The sequence below is a fragment of the Megalops cyprinoides genome, chromosome 6 (assembly GCF_013368585.1).
Source record: "Megalops cyprinoides isolate fMegCyp1 chromosome 6, fMegCyp1.pri, whole genome shotgun sequence".
NCBI classification, from domain to species: Eukaryota; Metazoa; Chordata; class Actinopteri; order Elopiformes; family Megalopidae; genus Megalops; species Megalops cyprinoides.
Window position 1 is genome coordinate 31,046,553 of NC_050588.1, and position 15,948 is coordinate 31,062,500.

The 15,948-nt window shown below is 44.3% G+C and overlaps 1 protein-coding gene across 1 annotated transcript; it reads left to right on the plus strand.

Moving 5' to 3' along the window:
- The first annotated feature begins 684 nt into the window (after positions 1 to 684).
- Positions 685 to 10,211, plus strand: igsf8 (immunoglobulin superfamily, member 8). Its single transcript, XM_036531515.1, has 6 exons — positions 685 to 1,462; positions 4,153 to 4,533; positions 5,080 to 5,562; positions 6,131 to 6,562; positions 6,764 to 7,195; positions 7,773 to 10,211. The coding sequence occupies exons 1-6, from the start codon at positions 1,420 to 1,422 to the stop codon at positions 7,898 to 7,900; spliced, it is 1,899 nt and encodes a 632-aa protein (XP_036387408.1). The 5' UTR covers positions 685 to 1,419; the 3' UTR covers positions 7,901 to 10,211.
- The last annotated feature ends 5,737 nt before the right edge of the window (positions 10,212 to 15,948 follow it).

The window sequence follows — 15,948 nt, forward strand, 5'->3', positions numbered from 1 at the left end:
TTGCATAACTCATAATAGGATTTAGCAAATATGTAAAATTAAACAAGGCAACATCTGAGGGTGACTCCTCCAGAATTAACAGAGATTTTTGCTTTAATATTCTTGAATATATTCAAGATCGGTAACATGGTGTGCTGTGTTAGAACTGTTGCAATGAAACGATGCTAATTATGTTATCTCAATCCCACTATTTTATAGAACTGTCTTTCCCAGGGTCAAAGAATAACTTTTCGTTTTTTTTTCCAACGGGCCTTGGGTTTTCTGTTTTTATTATTATTATTTATTTCCCCTGGAAAATATATTCAGCCTTGTGACAATCTCGACTGTGAAAATACGCAGTAACAAATTAAAATTTTGCTGATTAATTAGCTGATTGATAGACTGTATTTACCACTTCAAATGCATCTTTGATATTCAGAATAATACTGCATATAGTCACTATTGTGAAATGATGAACCATGAAATAAGCTTAAATTGTGAGATTTAACCCAAATGACTCAACCTGTAAAATATGAATAGGCCTAATATAACAACCCGTTACAAATGGTTGGATAAATGTACAGACCTCGCAAAAATTCCCAATAATAATACTATGCATTACAAACCATTTCACATATTAGAAGTTATAAAATCTAGCAGCAGTCAAATCATTGCTATTAAAAAAAAACAGTTACGGCATGGGGATTTAAGGTTAACTAACCGCTCTAAACAATGGAGTTTTTCGTCTGGAAATCTTGAATTGCCAAAGCGGTGATCTATCGCTTAGTGACGCCGGGTGAAGCCCAGCTCAGCGAGGCCGGACTGGCCTAGATTCTGACGGTTTTATTCTGGTGAATAAAACTTTTATTCAACAAGAACTCAACGCACTCGAATCCGATTGGTTCTGAGGAGTCACATGCCGTTTTACACCAATCAAAGAGAACATGGTAATTTATATTAAAAAAATACTCCATGTCTGTATGTCTCCGCCCAGAGCGGCTCTCTCCCCTTCCCTCTTGATAGGCAAATGAAGCTCCTCGTCAGCGTGACCGCAGGGAGTTGAATTGAGAGGGAAAATATTTGGGAAAAATCCATTGATTTTGTTTTGGCAAAATGGAGAAAACACAGCTTAATGGGACAGGCAACATCGAAGATACCCGTCCAAAATCCCAGGATCGAGGGCTGTAAAGTGCATCGAATTCGTAACAAATCGTTGTCGTCAGTTTGCATCCTCTCTCGGACTGTGGGATTTCCAGCTTTTGGTATCCAGGCAATAGCAATATTGTACAATTTAATACTATTTCATTTTGCCCATTTCAGGCAATGTCGTCATTTAGTTAACGAGTTATCTTAAATTGATGCACATCAACGGAAATGGATGCTGTAATGTACTACAGGGATTGCTAATTCTTCACGAAACGCACATTACCTCCAATCGGGATGGCATCGTGGGGAACGACAGCTTTCATCATCTTGCACTGGGGTGAGTCCGACCTGCTGATGTTCAGTGTCTTAGTCTTGTCCAACTGTTACAATGTATTAAAATATGCGCCCAATTTCGGCGTAGTACAAACGGCTTCATCCTTCACCGTTCCCACCGCTGCCATATGGGTCGGACTAATTCTTGTGTACGATAGCTTGCATATGCCGACTCTGTTGGAGTTGCATTAATTCATTCAGAGCAAAGCGAACGGCCCAGCGGGAAATCTGCACTGGTATGTAGAAAATAGCTGGTCATCGAGTTGCCCGAACTTAATTCGTTTGAAGACCAATTCCCATGTAGATGTCTCTGGAATTACGCCATTATGTTAGACGTTTCACCCCCTCATTGGTGTTGACAATTTAAACACCTGCTCGTATGCGCCATGTAATTCCAAAGGTCCTAGCATTTTTATATGTCATTGGTTGAGCAGTCCTGGAGAAATACATGATTCTGTATTCTTACACAGGTCTGACACAAAGGTTAACTTAAGACTGTACCTCGAACCTGTGTGTGAAATTGGCTCTTAGCGCAAACATTTGCACGCTGTTGTGTTATTGTTAGTTTGTGCCTAGCGCAACCCTATCAGTTCAAGGCCTCGCGTTAATTATTGTTTTATCCGCTTTAAAGATTTATTCCAGTCAGACTCCCATGTCATTATCTGTGCTGCCTGTGTGTGTGTGTGTGTGTGTGTGTGTGTGTGTGTGTGTGTGTGTGTGTGTGTTGCGTGTGCGCATATGCACTTGTTTGTCCATTTGTGGGTTAGTGGTCCCAGTTAGAGCGGTTTAGGGGTCTATATTACTGATAGTACGTAAATTATTAACACAAAATTATATGAGGATGTACTTCTAGCCCATTAAAGCCTCTGTAAATTGGGTTAATTTAGCGAATTGACTATGAGATGTAATGGCCTGCAGCTAGTTCATGTTTTGGATTTTGTTGCCTTATGGGTGTATATTTGTATATGTTTGTAAAGCGAATCTCTTGTGTAGAGATGCAAATGTGGTATGTGACCCAGTCAGATATTTGCGTACCAGTAGACGTTATTTCTACTGATAGTTATCTGACGGTTCATTTTAATCATATTAGTAAACGACGATTTGTAGTTGGTCAAAAAAACCTGCTGGTCTGTTGTATCCCGTCATGTAGTAGGGGTATTGAAAATGCCCTCATCGGGGACAACTGAACAGTCAGCTAAGGGAATGTGGAAGATCCTCAACCAAATGGTGATCTTTCACTGCAATGTGTCATACTCACCTGTCTTGTTTTTCGTGTTCGGCTTGATTATGGACAAGGCGTAATTACTGTTTTCACTCTCAGCCTCAACAGTCAGCAGCCTCACCTATGACTAAATCTGTGCTTTCGGTGTCTGGCCTCGCTGAAGTTGAACAGGTGCCAGTTTCTGGGGAAGTTTCTTCCTTTTTGTAATGGGAAGTAACATTGTGTCTGGTGCTCAGAACAAGGGTACAGCTGTATAGCTGTGTGACATCATGTGTCAACAAGGAACTTTCTGCTTTGGAGATTCCACAGAAACACTGCAGAGGGGGGCTGCCATTTGGCAACTTTCTTGTGTCCCTTGCTTTTGGACTTCACTTATAGACAGAAACTCTCTTTCAAACCCTGGTTTTGGTCTTAAACCTGATTCTGTGTACATGTTGAAGGATGTTCACAGTGTACAGGGTGGGGCTAAACCTGTTCCTTGAACCTTGTGTGGAAATTTCCCAAATGTGACGTACAGGCTCTGAACACGTTTTCTGTAGATCCCTGCTCAGATTAAGTGCTACGCACTTTGGTTGTTGATTTGAGGCCAGGGAAGGTTTTCTAGTCAAAGTCACTTTAATACATTTGATTGACCTTTTACACATCCCAGATTGGAAAGAAACAGGAGAAAATATTGTTTCTGAACTAACCAGGCTGCCCACGCACCACCACCAACACCCCCAAAACCTGCCAGTGAGGCCTTGAACTGCTGTGGTGTGATACATTTTACATCCAGTATCTCAGAACATGGCTGTCCACTTCACGTTATACATATCAAAATGTTTAAAATGGTGTTTTTCTCTTGTTCTCACACCTTAGCTGTGAATACACTTAAATTCACAGTTTTAATAGTTGCTCTTTAGTCCATTATTAGTTATTAAGGTCTAAACCTTCTCTAAGGCACACCTCCTTACTGTCATATCTGTGTCACAGTCCATCAAAGATTCAAATGAGCCACAGCAGTACCACAGCTGCTCTGTTATAATCATGTTCTTTCTGTCACCATTTTATACACATGCTGTGCACATTCCAGTTTAGATCAAAATAAACATCATATAAGTCTTTGGAACTAATGAGGTGTAAGCTACTGTAAGCAGTCTGATTTGGCTGTTGGTTGTAGACAAGATTAGTGGAAATACAGTTGGATTCATTAAATTTATATGATATGAAGACTTATCAAAAGCAAGTATTTCTTTACGTGCACTCTAGCAATAATCATGTACCATTGTAGTAAATGTGCACACGCAGTGCCAAAAATGATTTTAGCTCCAAGGTCTTTCCAGAATGGTTTCATTAAAGATCTTATGTAAAATGTACATCAATGTAGTGTATTGACTGGTGAGCATAACATGTAGAGTAATCTATCAGTGACACCACAGTGAGTGTGACCTTTGTTCTCACTGCCCCTCTGTCCCTCTGCCCCTCTGTTGCAGTGTTGCAATATGTGGTGTGTCGCGAGGTCACCGTTCCCCCTGGGCCCCTGTACCGAGTGGCTGGGTTCCCACTCTCCCTGCCCTGCTCGGTGTCGGGATACGAGGGCCCGCGCACGCAGGACTTTGAGTGGTACCTGTACCGCGAGGACGGGAGCGGGCAGCAGATGGGGGTGGTGTCCACACGCGACAGAGGGTTCCCCTACGCCCCCTTCCAGCCGCGGGTGCGCTCGGGCGAGGTACGGGTGGAGAGGGACTCCGGCGACCGGGCCAGGCTGGTGATACAGAGGCTGCGGCCAGAGGACCAGGGCCGCTACGAGTGCTACACGCCCAACACCGACTCGCGCCACCTGGGCAACTATGGCGCCTCTGTCACCGTCAAAGGTAGGACCCTCTCCCCTTTCAGCCCGGTGCTGACGATGTCTTTGGGTAGTGTTCTTTTAGCATTGTATCTGCGGCCTGCTTTTTCTCCTCAGTACTTATTACTGTCAGTTCTGTATAAAAGTCTGAATAGTTTCATTTTTTTTTTCTCCACGCTCTTGCTTTCTGTTTCATATTGTTTGATCTCGCCCCCCCCCCCCCCCCCCCCACTGTTGCATGGTAACCACTAGCCTTCAGTCTCTTGTGCTGTTTCCAAATAGACACCACCATACTTTTATGGAAGGTGTTTGTTTGTAGGTGAAAACTGGTGCATCTTGATCTTGTAACGGCGTGTTAATGATATGAACACGGTAAACTGCCTGCTCTTTATTTTTCAGGCATGCAAAGTGTTTGTTCATATTTTGGATACTTTGTTGTTATGTGAATATGTACCATATGAATTAACTGTCTCTGCCTTTGTTTAGCCGCACAGACCCCTTCATTTTCCCCTGCCTGATTGGCTCTCTGTCTCTGTGTCCTTCAACCCGTCTCCACCTGTCTGTCGTGCAGTGATCCCCGACACCCTGCAGATCAGCCACTCCCGCTCCCTGAGCGGCCAGCCGCTGGCGGAAGGGACCGAGCTGCAGTTGACCTGCGCCGCCGGCGTCCGGTCGGACCAGCACACCCACCTGTCCGTCACGTTCGGCGTGCGGGGCGGCGCCGGGACCGCGGCTGGCCCTGGGGCGGCCAACGGCGGCCAGGGCCACAACCTCAGGGAGATCATCTCCATTGGGCGGGAGCTGGGCGTGGCCCCCGGGCGGAGCGGCGACTACGAGAAGCGGTACGGGGACGGGGAGATCACACTGGAGAAGAGGCGGGGGAACGGGGAAGGCGACCGCGACCTGTACGTGATGAAGATGGCCGCCGTGGCCCCCTGGGACTCCGGGGCCTACTTCTGCGAGGCCGCCCAGTGGATCCTAGACCCGGAGGGGCGCTGGGAGAGGATTGCACAGAGGACCTTGGAGCTGGGGAACCTGACCGTGCAGCCTTTAGGTCAGTCACTGTCTGTGCTTTAACCCTGTTCAGTTATTCTGAGCTGACGTTTTCACTCACAGCTCTAAGCAGAGATTCTTGTCCATATTTCAATGCTAAATTCTGAAATTTAGGGTAAGATCCCTCTGTATTGTTCCTGACCTTTTTCTGTAAAGGGAATCCCTGCTTTACATGCCTGTCCAGTGCAAGTTGTGTGTGATGTCTTCTCTCCACACACCCGAGAGCAGTGGGAGCACAAGCTGAAGCCTGCTCTAGTGTCTGAGCGCCTGTATTTGCATACAGTTGCACAGATGCTGGTCACAGGCTGTGTGTGATCTGTTCTGTAGTATCCTGGTGCTCCTCCATTTTTGCTGTGTCTCAGGGCTGTGTGCATTCATTTTGTGCTACACTAGATTGGCGCATTGTGATGACATTTTGGAAGTATGTTGGAAAAAAAATCTTTTCAGTCTTGAAACAAGTCCCAAAAAAATTAATATCAAAATGGAATGCCAGTGCGATTTTTATATTTCTCTGCCTCCCTGTCTCTTTCCTCTTGTGCTTCACTTACCCCCTTCCCATCTCTCTCCAGCCGACACCCTGACCGTCACCACGAACCCGAGGGGAGAGGTGACGCTCCCGGTGGGGTCGCCCCTCAGCCTAACCTGTGAGGTGGGCGGGGCCGGGATGGGGTCCAGCTCTGCCCTGCTGGTGCGATGGATGAGGCGGGGTTCGGTGGGCGTCAGGGACGGGGTTGGGGGCGGGCCGGAGGTAGAGGTGGCCCGGATGGGGCCTGATGGGGTGGTCAGCTGGGGCGACGACGCCAGCCGGGGAGGGGGCGGGGCCATGGAGAAGGAGGCGGAGGGCAGGTACTCCCTCCGGCTGTTCTCAGCGCACCCCGCGGACTCGGGGGTGTACCGGTGTGCGGTCAGCGTCTACGCCGGGAGCCGCAGCCCAGGACCCTACAGCCCTGCCACCGTCACACAGAGGTCGGACGGGGTGAGGGTCAACCTCAAGGCCAAAGGTAAGACAGGTGGAAAAATGACAGGGGACGGATAACACTGTGTCAAATAACATTTTAAATGAACACACAAAAGTTGTGCATGAGCAGGTAATTCAGGTCTGAATTTTTCCAATGTTTAGTTGTGTTATTGGAGACCTTACCATCTCTCTCTTTCTCTCTCTCTCTCTCTCTCTCCCTCTGTCCGCTTTCCCCCCATCTCAGAGGTGCGGGTGTTGTCGGTGGCTGAGCTGGCCCGCGGGCCCCTTCTGAAACGCGGCAACACCGTTTCTCTCCTCTGCAACGTTTCCGTGACAACCACAGGCCCTTCCAGGGTAGAGGTCCAGTGGCTGATGAGCAGAGAGCCCCCCAACACCGCAGTGGAAAAGGCGGTGAGGCAGGAGGCGAGCGGGAGAAGGCTGCTGGCCGCGCTGACATATGACGGCCTGTCCCGCCTCTACAGCAACGGGAGCGACGTCAGCGTGGACCAGCTGTCGCCCGGCTGCTACAGGCTGCGCATTCACACCGCCGGCCTGGAGGACCAGGGCCACTACGTGTGCCTGGCGGAGGTGTGGGGGCAGGACCCGCACGGAGGGTGGTACAACACGGGCGCGAGGGCGGAGTCGCCCAGCGTGCGCGTCTACCTGTACGCTCGCGGTGAGTCTGCTGTTTGTGTTTGCCTGCTGTCCCTGTCTGTCACCTCCAGAAAGGTGGCTGTGCTGTGCAGTACAGTTGCAAATGCAGCCAGTTGCCAGTACTTGTCCGGTGGTGTGTGCTGATGCTTTCCTTGCGGTCCATTGACTGTGGATATCTGTCTTTACCGATTGTAATGCAGGACTGAGATGATATTGACTGAATCACAAGTTTCAACTGGTCATTTGTACTAAAATAACCATTACTTACAGGATAAGAACTTCTGATGTGTAATAATGAAAACAAAACATCGTTAAAATAGTTTGAAGTCTCCTTTGCTACTTCATTCTTTCCGTATTAGTCGCACAAACATCGCAAACATCCCAAACATCCCATGTGTTCCTCCTGCACTTTTCTCATTTTGCATCAGTACCTTCACTTTCTTTTTGGGGGAAAGAATGTTGGTAATTTTGGCTGTTTGCCATATTAGGTTAATGTGGTGCATTTGTCACTTGCTGTAAGCCCTAAATGCCTGTATTGGCTGACCTCCATCCACAACTGACCTTGCATCTCACTTTCCTTTTTTCCTCTCTTTCCCCAGCAACCGACCTCCTCCTCATCCCCCTGGTAGTGGGTGTTTCCTCAGCACTCTTTGTGGGTGTGGTCATCATTGCCACGGTGACCTGCTGCTTCATGAACCGATTGGCCAGGCAGCGTTCTCAGAAGTAGGAAGGAGGAAAACCTGGGTATTTCTGAAGGGTAAAGGGAGGGGGATTTTTATTTCTCCCAAATTCAGAATGAGGAAGCCCCAAAATGAAAATCTAGCATGCTATAGCCTACTTGAATAACAAGAAATGATAAAATGGAGATTGCTCAGTACATGAAATACTTTATTCAACAGCATACATTTCGCATCCAGAGCAACCTCACTGTTTTAGTTCCAGCTGAGGTCAATTAATTGAGTTTGATTGAGCTTTTAATTGCGTAACGATCTGAATTTGGCATCACTTGACAGCTGTCGGCTCTAAATACACTGTGGAAGAAGTATGTAGTTGTGTTTCTGCTCCCGATTAGATTGATATTTCTCATTTTTTAACATCTTTGGGCCATGGTCTGAGTTGATTAAAATTACAGGGTTCCCAAACCAGAAGTCAACTGCGACAATTCCTTTGTAAATACTGTCATTTTTGCATTGCGTGCCGATTCCAGAATTGTTTTAAAGCAAAAACTTTTGGCTCTGGGTTGTTCCTTGCATACAGATGGATTTCTGTCCTTGCAGGATAATAACTATCAAGCCAAGCCAAAACCAAACAAAGTCAGGCTTTAACAGCAGTGGCTGTGTGGAAAACACCATTGACTTCATGTGACCTTGTTTCTTTTTCAAAGCTTGTAAAAGTTACCTGTCAGTGTGGAAGCTCTGTCAGCCGCATAATTGCTTGGGGCTTCCCGTTGTGAATTGTCTTGATCTTTATTGCAATTCTAAGCGGCAATACTGAGCAGAAATGATTTTTTTTCTGCGTATGCGCACAATCTCCAGCTGCACATTTCCTCTAGAAATGACCTGTGACTTACAGCCGATGATTGTCAGGAGAGGTCAAATGCAGGTCAGCCGTCACGTAACAGCTCAGTCAGTACAGATTAATTTAGACCAGAACCTAGTTGTGTACCAGGACCAGGTTTGAAAACAAATGGTCTAAATGATTGAACAAGATATAGGTAGAGGGAGTATTTGAAGCTGGCAAAGAAAGTTAATTTTTATTAGTCTCATTATATCTCCCTTTCAACTTTCACTATTCTGGTGAGATGGTCAAACCAACCCGATGCTGCTCCTTGGCTGGTTTGTCATGTATTAATCCACATACGCACAGTGTGGTCTTTTGCTAGTATGTCAAGCTGTTTACAACTTGATCAGTTTACCTGCTTGTAATTGGCTGAAGATGAGCCTTCACCTCCTGTCCCTGACCACCCCCGGGTGAGTTAGTCCAGTTATTTCGGGCTAAATAGTTTCTGGTCTCAGTTTCTCCTCTGGTGGCCCTTACATAAATGAAGCCTTTGTGTGGGTGACATTCACAATGACCTGTTATCTTTAGGTCATAATCGAAAGCCTTTTATAAGGTTGCAGTAAAAGCTGCAGGAACCGAGAAGTCCTTGAGAACTGGCATTACTTTGAACACGAAGGATGAACAACTACGAATACTGCCATGTAGTTTCCTAACCCTAGTAAATTCTGTCTGTCTGAATACATATAGCTATTTATGTAAATATTTCCTCATGTGTGGCATGCTGTTGTTTTAAGTGAAAGTCGGAGTGAGAGAGCAGGCCCTCATTGCCACTGGTTTGCCCTGCTGTAGTTGTCGCCTGTGTAAGGGCACCCAACACTACATTATAAATACCACTGGCACACTCGTTTCCACCCGCAGTTCCTGTAGCGAGATCAGGAGCCAGCAACTACAGACAGTTGCATGGCACGTGGCACTATGGAACGTCTTTTTAAACAAAGCCGTTCGCTTTTACTTCACAAGGCAATTGGAACTGTGACAGTGCTCGTGCTGAGTGGAACATGGAAACATTTCAAAGGCGTACCTGTTGGCTGACAATGCAAGACAATGATGAATGCGTGCTTTTGTATATAAATATTCTATATTTATAGAGAGAGATAATGTAAGCATACGTGCACTTAGCAGCTGAAAGTACTCGCTCTTGAAAGGTGCTTGCAGGTGGCAAGAGTCCAGCGTTTGTGAGTGAGAGTTGGCAGGTCCAAAGACCTTACCTTACTCGATGTCTCTCCCCTGCCAAGGAGGTGTTTAACGGTACCCTGTTTCACCTCTGAATCGGGCTGCTGCTCGGTTCTGATGGTTTACTCACTTGATTTAATTTGTCAGTTTTCATTTCGTTAGTGTTTTGGAAACTTTGTTACTGTAATTTAGAGTAGTTTTTTTTTTTGGTTACTCCGTTGCTGTTAACGAGATGGGGTCAAACGCTCACTTCCAAAGATCTGGTGTTTGCTCAGCTTTGTCACTGTAACAATATTGGTGTTGCCTTGTGTCTTGTGTAATTCTCTTTGTTCTGTTTTCTTTTTTATTATGATTTTTAATGAACTACAATATGCGCCATGCTCATTTTACCAGCTAGCTCACTGGGTCTTTGAAGAATCAAAACTGGCCTGCATGCAGGGTGTCGTACGAAGCCTGCCTGTACCTTGTCTTGCTCTGTTGCTTTATATTGCTGCTTTTGAAAGCTCCGTCTGTCTGTTGGAGGAAGGGACGCGCTCAACGCTCTTCTTTCCCTCACAGACACAGTGCCATTTTGCACAGTGGCACTCTGCTTCCTGTGACTGCGACCCAGATTGTGATTCACTGTCCTCACATCTGGTCTCAGCCTCGGTGTAACCGGTTCCCAGCATTCATTTCATTCTACCCACTAATTATTAATAAGTCAGGCATGCATTAGGAAATAAAAACACTGCAATGCTTTCAGAGGTGCTTAGTTACAGAGATCAACCGGCGAAAGCTGATTTATCCGCTAGCCCCAATGATCCGTGTGATTACAGCCCAGAATGGCGGTTCTGAGGGAAAGTAACTGAATACACATTCGCTGGTGCTTAATCCCCTGTTTATGCTCCTGGTCTTCCCTCCCCCCGCCGTACAGACACAGTGCTGATATCGGATGTCTTTTATACAGGCCGTCTGTGGAAAGCGGGGGCCGTCACTCTTTTCCTCCATCCTCACACTCACACTCGCACACGCACACGCACACACACACACGCACACACACACACACACACACACACACACACACATACACAGGCACACACACACGCACCGTCTCTTTCATGTCGTGTATGTGTGGATACAGTGCACTCCTGTTTTATAAATGTATATGCTGTTCCTTAGGGTTATTAACCACTCTACTTTGTGATCATCTGAGTTTCCAAAAAAGGTCGAAAAAGATGCGTTTTTTTTAAATGTTTGCAATTATTTTTGTGTAATGGTTCTCTGGGAATGTAGAGTGAATAATAAACTGTTCCCAACAAAATTATGACTAAGTAATTATTTATGTACTGATTTTCAATATGTGATTTGTGATGTGATATATCTGTATCTATCTGTCTGTCTGTCTATATATGTGTGTATGTCTATCTGTCTATATATGTGTGTGTGTATATTGTCTTACTAATCTATTATTATCTTTAATTATTATCTAAATGAAGCGGTTGCACATCATGCCACTCACATAATATCCTGTATACTGTACATTATTCAACTCTTCAGCCTGTTCACCACTGAGGTTGGTGAGTCCCTCCATTATACTGGTTTTGGTGGGACCTTACAGGTATCTCTCAACCTGGTTTACACCGTCTGCTCTCACATGCTATGTATATATGAGACATGCTATATGTAAACGCACATCAGTTTCACTATATCTAGTTCACTATAGCGTCACTAGAGACATGGCAGCTTGCAGTAACTTGTGTTTCCTCACAGATTATCTGAACATCTCTGTCTTTGCAGGCCAATTTGGCAGTCCCTTACCATATTATAAATATTCATGAAGAGGAGCAGTTACCTCAAGGCAACAAGGTAGCGCGAAGTTAGCATCAGTGTCAATAATGTAACAACCAATTGTGATTATCTGCTGACATATTGCCATTTTAAGAGAAATCCTCAGTGCCATCAGGACATACACCAATTCTTACCTGCTTTGGAGGTCCTGTACTATGATGGTTTGGAGCTGTTCAAAATGGTTGCTTGTGTTTTTTCTTTTTTTAAATTTCCACAGCATCAGATAAGTCAACTGTCAGTTGGCCCACACATCTTACTTTAGTCAAGGAATGACAGCAGTCAAGACCACAGTTTCCTATTGCTATCACGGCAACTGCTTAAGAGAAAAAAAAGTCTTAAATGTCGTCAAACAATTCAGCTGCAAATACACAGCTTCAGATCTCAGCCTACCTGAAAACGGAATCCAGTTTTTGTGTTTATGAATTTCATTTTATTTATGCCTCCATATATTGTTATGCTTGCCACGGTTGCCCACAGGGAAGCTTTCTTGAAAACAAAGGAAAACAAAGTGACAATTTATGCCTTAGCTCTTCTGTTTTTTTCTTACCATATTTAAATTCCAGTTAATTATATTATATTATGTTAACAGCAACATCATGTAATTAGCATTCTGGTCTAGTGTGATAAAAACAGGTTTAAAATAGGTTTAATTTGGCTTGATTCAGGAAATCAGTGGTTTACAACAAATTAATTTGTTCACAACATCAGTAGCTCCATGACATTTTCCCAAATGTATGAGAATACATGGCTCCTAGCAGTCTGTGTCAAGCTCAGTTCTCCATCTGCAAACTAAATAACCCAAATGCGCATTTAGCTGGCACGTCCACTGAATGCAGCCACAAAGGGTGTTTTCAATCAGATGAATTCTGCCTTAATAAGCAACAATTCTCACAGAAAACAAAGCAGAAGGCAGACATTTGGTTTCTGCTCCGTTTGTTTCATTTCTGCTCTGTTCATTAATGAGAGGCATGTCTGAATGATAATCTGATTTCAGTTTAAACAAACACATACTTTAGTTCAGCCCAGATTGTTTTTTATGGTTTTTGTGTCTGTGAGAGAAGTTTTAAAAAGTCTTTATTGTCCATTATTTAGTGAATAATATGGAGATTAGTCTTTGGCTCTTCTCGTACCATCTCATCTCTAGTGGTGTTTTTTTTTTACAGAGGTGCATGACTGGTCCATTGCTTTGACAGTTTTGCTTTGTGACGTTAAGAAGGACAGTATTCTGGAGGTGTATGTCATCACCGTGCGGGTGGATGGTGTGAAGGAAAAGCCTGAAAGATCCGTGTGAGACATGGAGGTCTTCATCAAACATTTACACTATCCCTGTAGTGTTCTCCCTGAGCTATGTGCCAACTGAGACAAGAGAAAAGAGGATGGTAACCATGGGTGAGAAAAGTTGTAAATTCTGCTTGCTGTTAATAATTGGAATGTTTAAATTCAATGAGGAAGCATAAGAAAGTGAACCAAATCTTTTGCTTAGCAAATAAAAAGAGACATCTTTAATGGACACTATACAGTGCAAATAAGAATATTCAAAAACTAAATAAGATTCAGAGCAGACTGACTCACAGAGGGGGGAAAAAAACAAAAATATATATGCATATGTAGAAACTGACTGAGAAGAGATGGATTAATCACAAACTCATAAATCATGAACATGAACAAACTTAGATGCTAAACAAAGGTATGCCTCTAAAACAAACATCCCTCTCCAGTCAATACATCAAAATGTGGCAGTTACCACTTTGCCTAGTGCTACAAGCAAATGAGGGACTGCCTACCAATCAGCCCCAACTCTTCAAATAGGGTAACCAATCACATTAAACCATCCACAGTTAAAGCATAATTACTGGATTAGAAATAAAGGAAGGTTCTATATTTCTGTGTTACACTGCATGCTGCTGTCCCTTCCAAATCAGCTGAGGCATGTGTGGTCATGCCTTGAGGTGCAGTCTACCTTAACTCAACCAGTCATGTTTCATTATTCAAACAGTCCTATTCATGTCTATCATTAGCAGTGGGTGAGACTGTAAACGCATTACTTTTAATGTAAAGGGAACTTCATCACCACACTGCACACCATCATACACTTTCACAAAACAGCAGGTTCAGGTGCTCCTTGTTGTCCTAAATTCTGTCAAACAGCTGAACAGTAATAGTTACTGTGATATTCAAAAGGCCACAGACAAAGGGCAGTGGAACGCATTGGTATTCCTAAGCCCCTGAGCTTTACTACCTGGAGAAAACATAAAAAGCCCAGGGAGTTGTGCCTGCAGGACAGCCTGAGTGCTCTGAAGAGCTCTCCAGATGTCACGTTCCAGCTCGATGGCAGCTTCTAGAACCAAAGGAGGGTGGGATAGTTGGAAGGGAGTCTCGAGAAGGAGACCATGACAGAGCCAGATGAGGCTACCAGTATGATGAAGTTCTACTGCGCTCTGCAGAAGTCCAGCCTGGCATTGGGGCGGCAGTGTAGCATAGTGGTTAAGGAGCTGGATTGTTGCCAGTTTTATTCCCCACTGGGGCATTGCTGCTGTACCCTTGGCCAAAATACTTAACTCACAATATCCAGCTGTATAAATGGATAACATTGTAAAAAAAAAAAACCTTTAACCTATGTAAATACCTCTGGATAAGAGTGTCTGCTAAATGCTTGTAATGTAATGCAATTCTCTCAACCACATTTATGGCACATTTTCAATAGTGTTGTTTGAAATGAACCTAATGCATATAGACTGGGAAGATGTGTGAACATTTCTGTTTGTTTGAGAAGTGAAACAAACAAACTGAAGGAAAGAGGACCTCCAGAGGAGGTTGTCCTCGTGCTGTTTGACAGAACAGATCAGAGCAGCCCGTTTGGAAAATGTTATGTGTGAACATGAGACAATCTTTTTTCTGTCCAACTAGGAAGTCAACCACACATTTGTTTGTTTTTGTGTGGAGTTCTCTAATAAAGCACAAAGAAAGCAAATGATTATGACATGGCAATAATTAACTGCAGCGACGTTGCATCTGGCAGCTGTACACTCAGAAATGCAGAAATGTTGTGAGCAGCTGACGCTAGTAGAAACAGAAGAAGAACTGGCAGAGAACTTACAGAAGAGGATGTGAAAAACCATAAAACTTTTTTTTACACAAAACAAACAAACAAGCCCAACTTTAAAAAGATACTGAATTAAACTCTGCAGACAGCCCATGTTAGAGCACCATTAAGAAAGGAGAAAATGATGAATCACAGATGGTGATCAATGCTCAGAGGACAGATCTGAAGCTTTTTCCACCAGGCATCTGAAGAACTGTGCATAAGAACCATATCAGTGCTTTAGTCTTGACGGACCTAATCACTCAGTCACTGTATGCTCTTGGAAGTGCATGGCCTTCACATCATTGCAGTATTTCTGGCAGGATGCCTGCAGGGAGCTGTTTGCTGGTGGAGGTTCTACATGCCGTTATCGATTGGGTCTGCTTATAGACTTACCCTTTAGTGATCATTTAATTTAATTAGTCTGGTGTCTGACAACGTGCTCTGGGTACAAATGGTGACCCATATAGCCAGTATCAATTGTTTCAACACAATTTTGTAATCGTAATCAATCTGTCCATGCAATGTGAATAATTACGAGTGTGGGATTACTCTCAACCTGTAAAATGAAGGATGGACAGTCAGGATCAAGACTTTCAGTTCTTAAAAAAAGATGGAAGTACGCCCGCCTTTGGTGTCAGATAGCTGTAGCACTAAGCAAGCTACACCGCCACACAGCTCCACGGATACGCAAAATGTGCTTTGCGTGCATGCATTTCTTATTAATCCAGATGAAAAGAGGGAAGGGAAGGAGTCAGGGAACTGAGGACCGTGAAGGCTGAAACGGCAGCTGAATGTTACAGCTCTTCATTGTAATGTTGCTGGAAAGGATCAATACGTTAGATCAGTGATCATGTTTACTTCCATGCCCATGACATTGCTGGCAGTTGATCTGTCTCGCTGAAAGAACTATTGCCCTTCCATTTCCCTTCCACCCCCTGTTGCTGTGGAGCGCGTATGAAAAATGCAGCAAGACATAGTGCAGCTTCACTAAAATAAAACTACAAAGGTTTCGGTCAGCAGGCAGGCATGAGCAGGCTCATTTGGTAACTCAAACTATTCTCTGAATAGTTTTTAGCTATTCTTAGATCAGTGAAAATAAGAGGTGTTTTTATCTTGTTTTTCCAAGTCAA

Bases quoted from the DNA above. Each gene is read 5' to 3' on its own strand.
- igsf8 (XM_036531515.1), top strand. From the start codon at position 1,420: ATGGCATCGTGGGGAACGACAGCTTTCATCATCTTGCACTGGG. The intron at 1,463-4,152 runs GTGAGTCCGACC...CCTCTGTTGCAG, and splicing joins TTTCATCATCTTGCACTGGG to TGTTGCAATATGTGGTGTGT. The intron at 6,563-6,763 runs GTAAGACAGGTG...CCCCCATCTCAG, and splicing joins GGTCAACCTCAAGGCCAAAG to AGGTGCGGGTGTTGTCGGTG.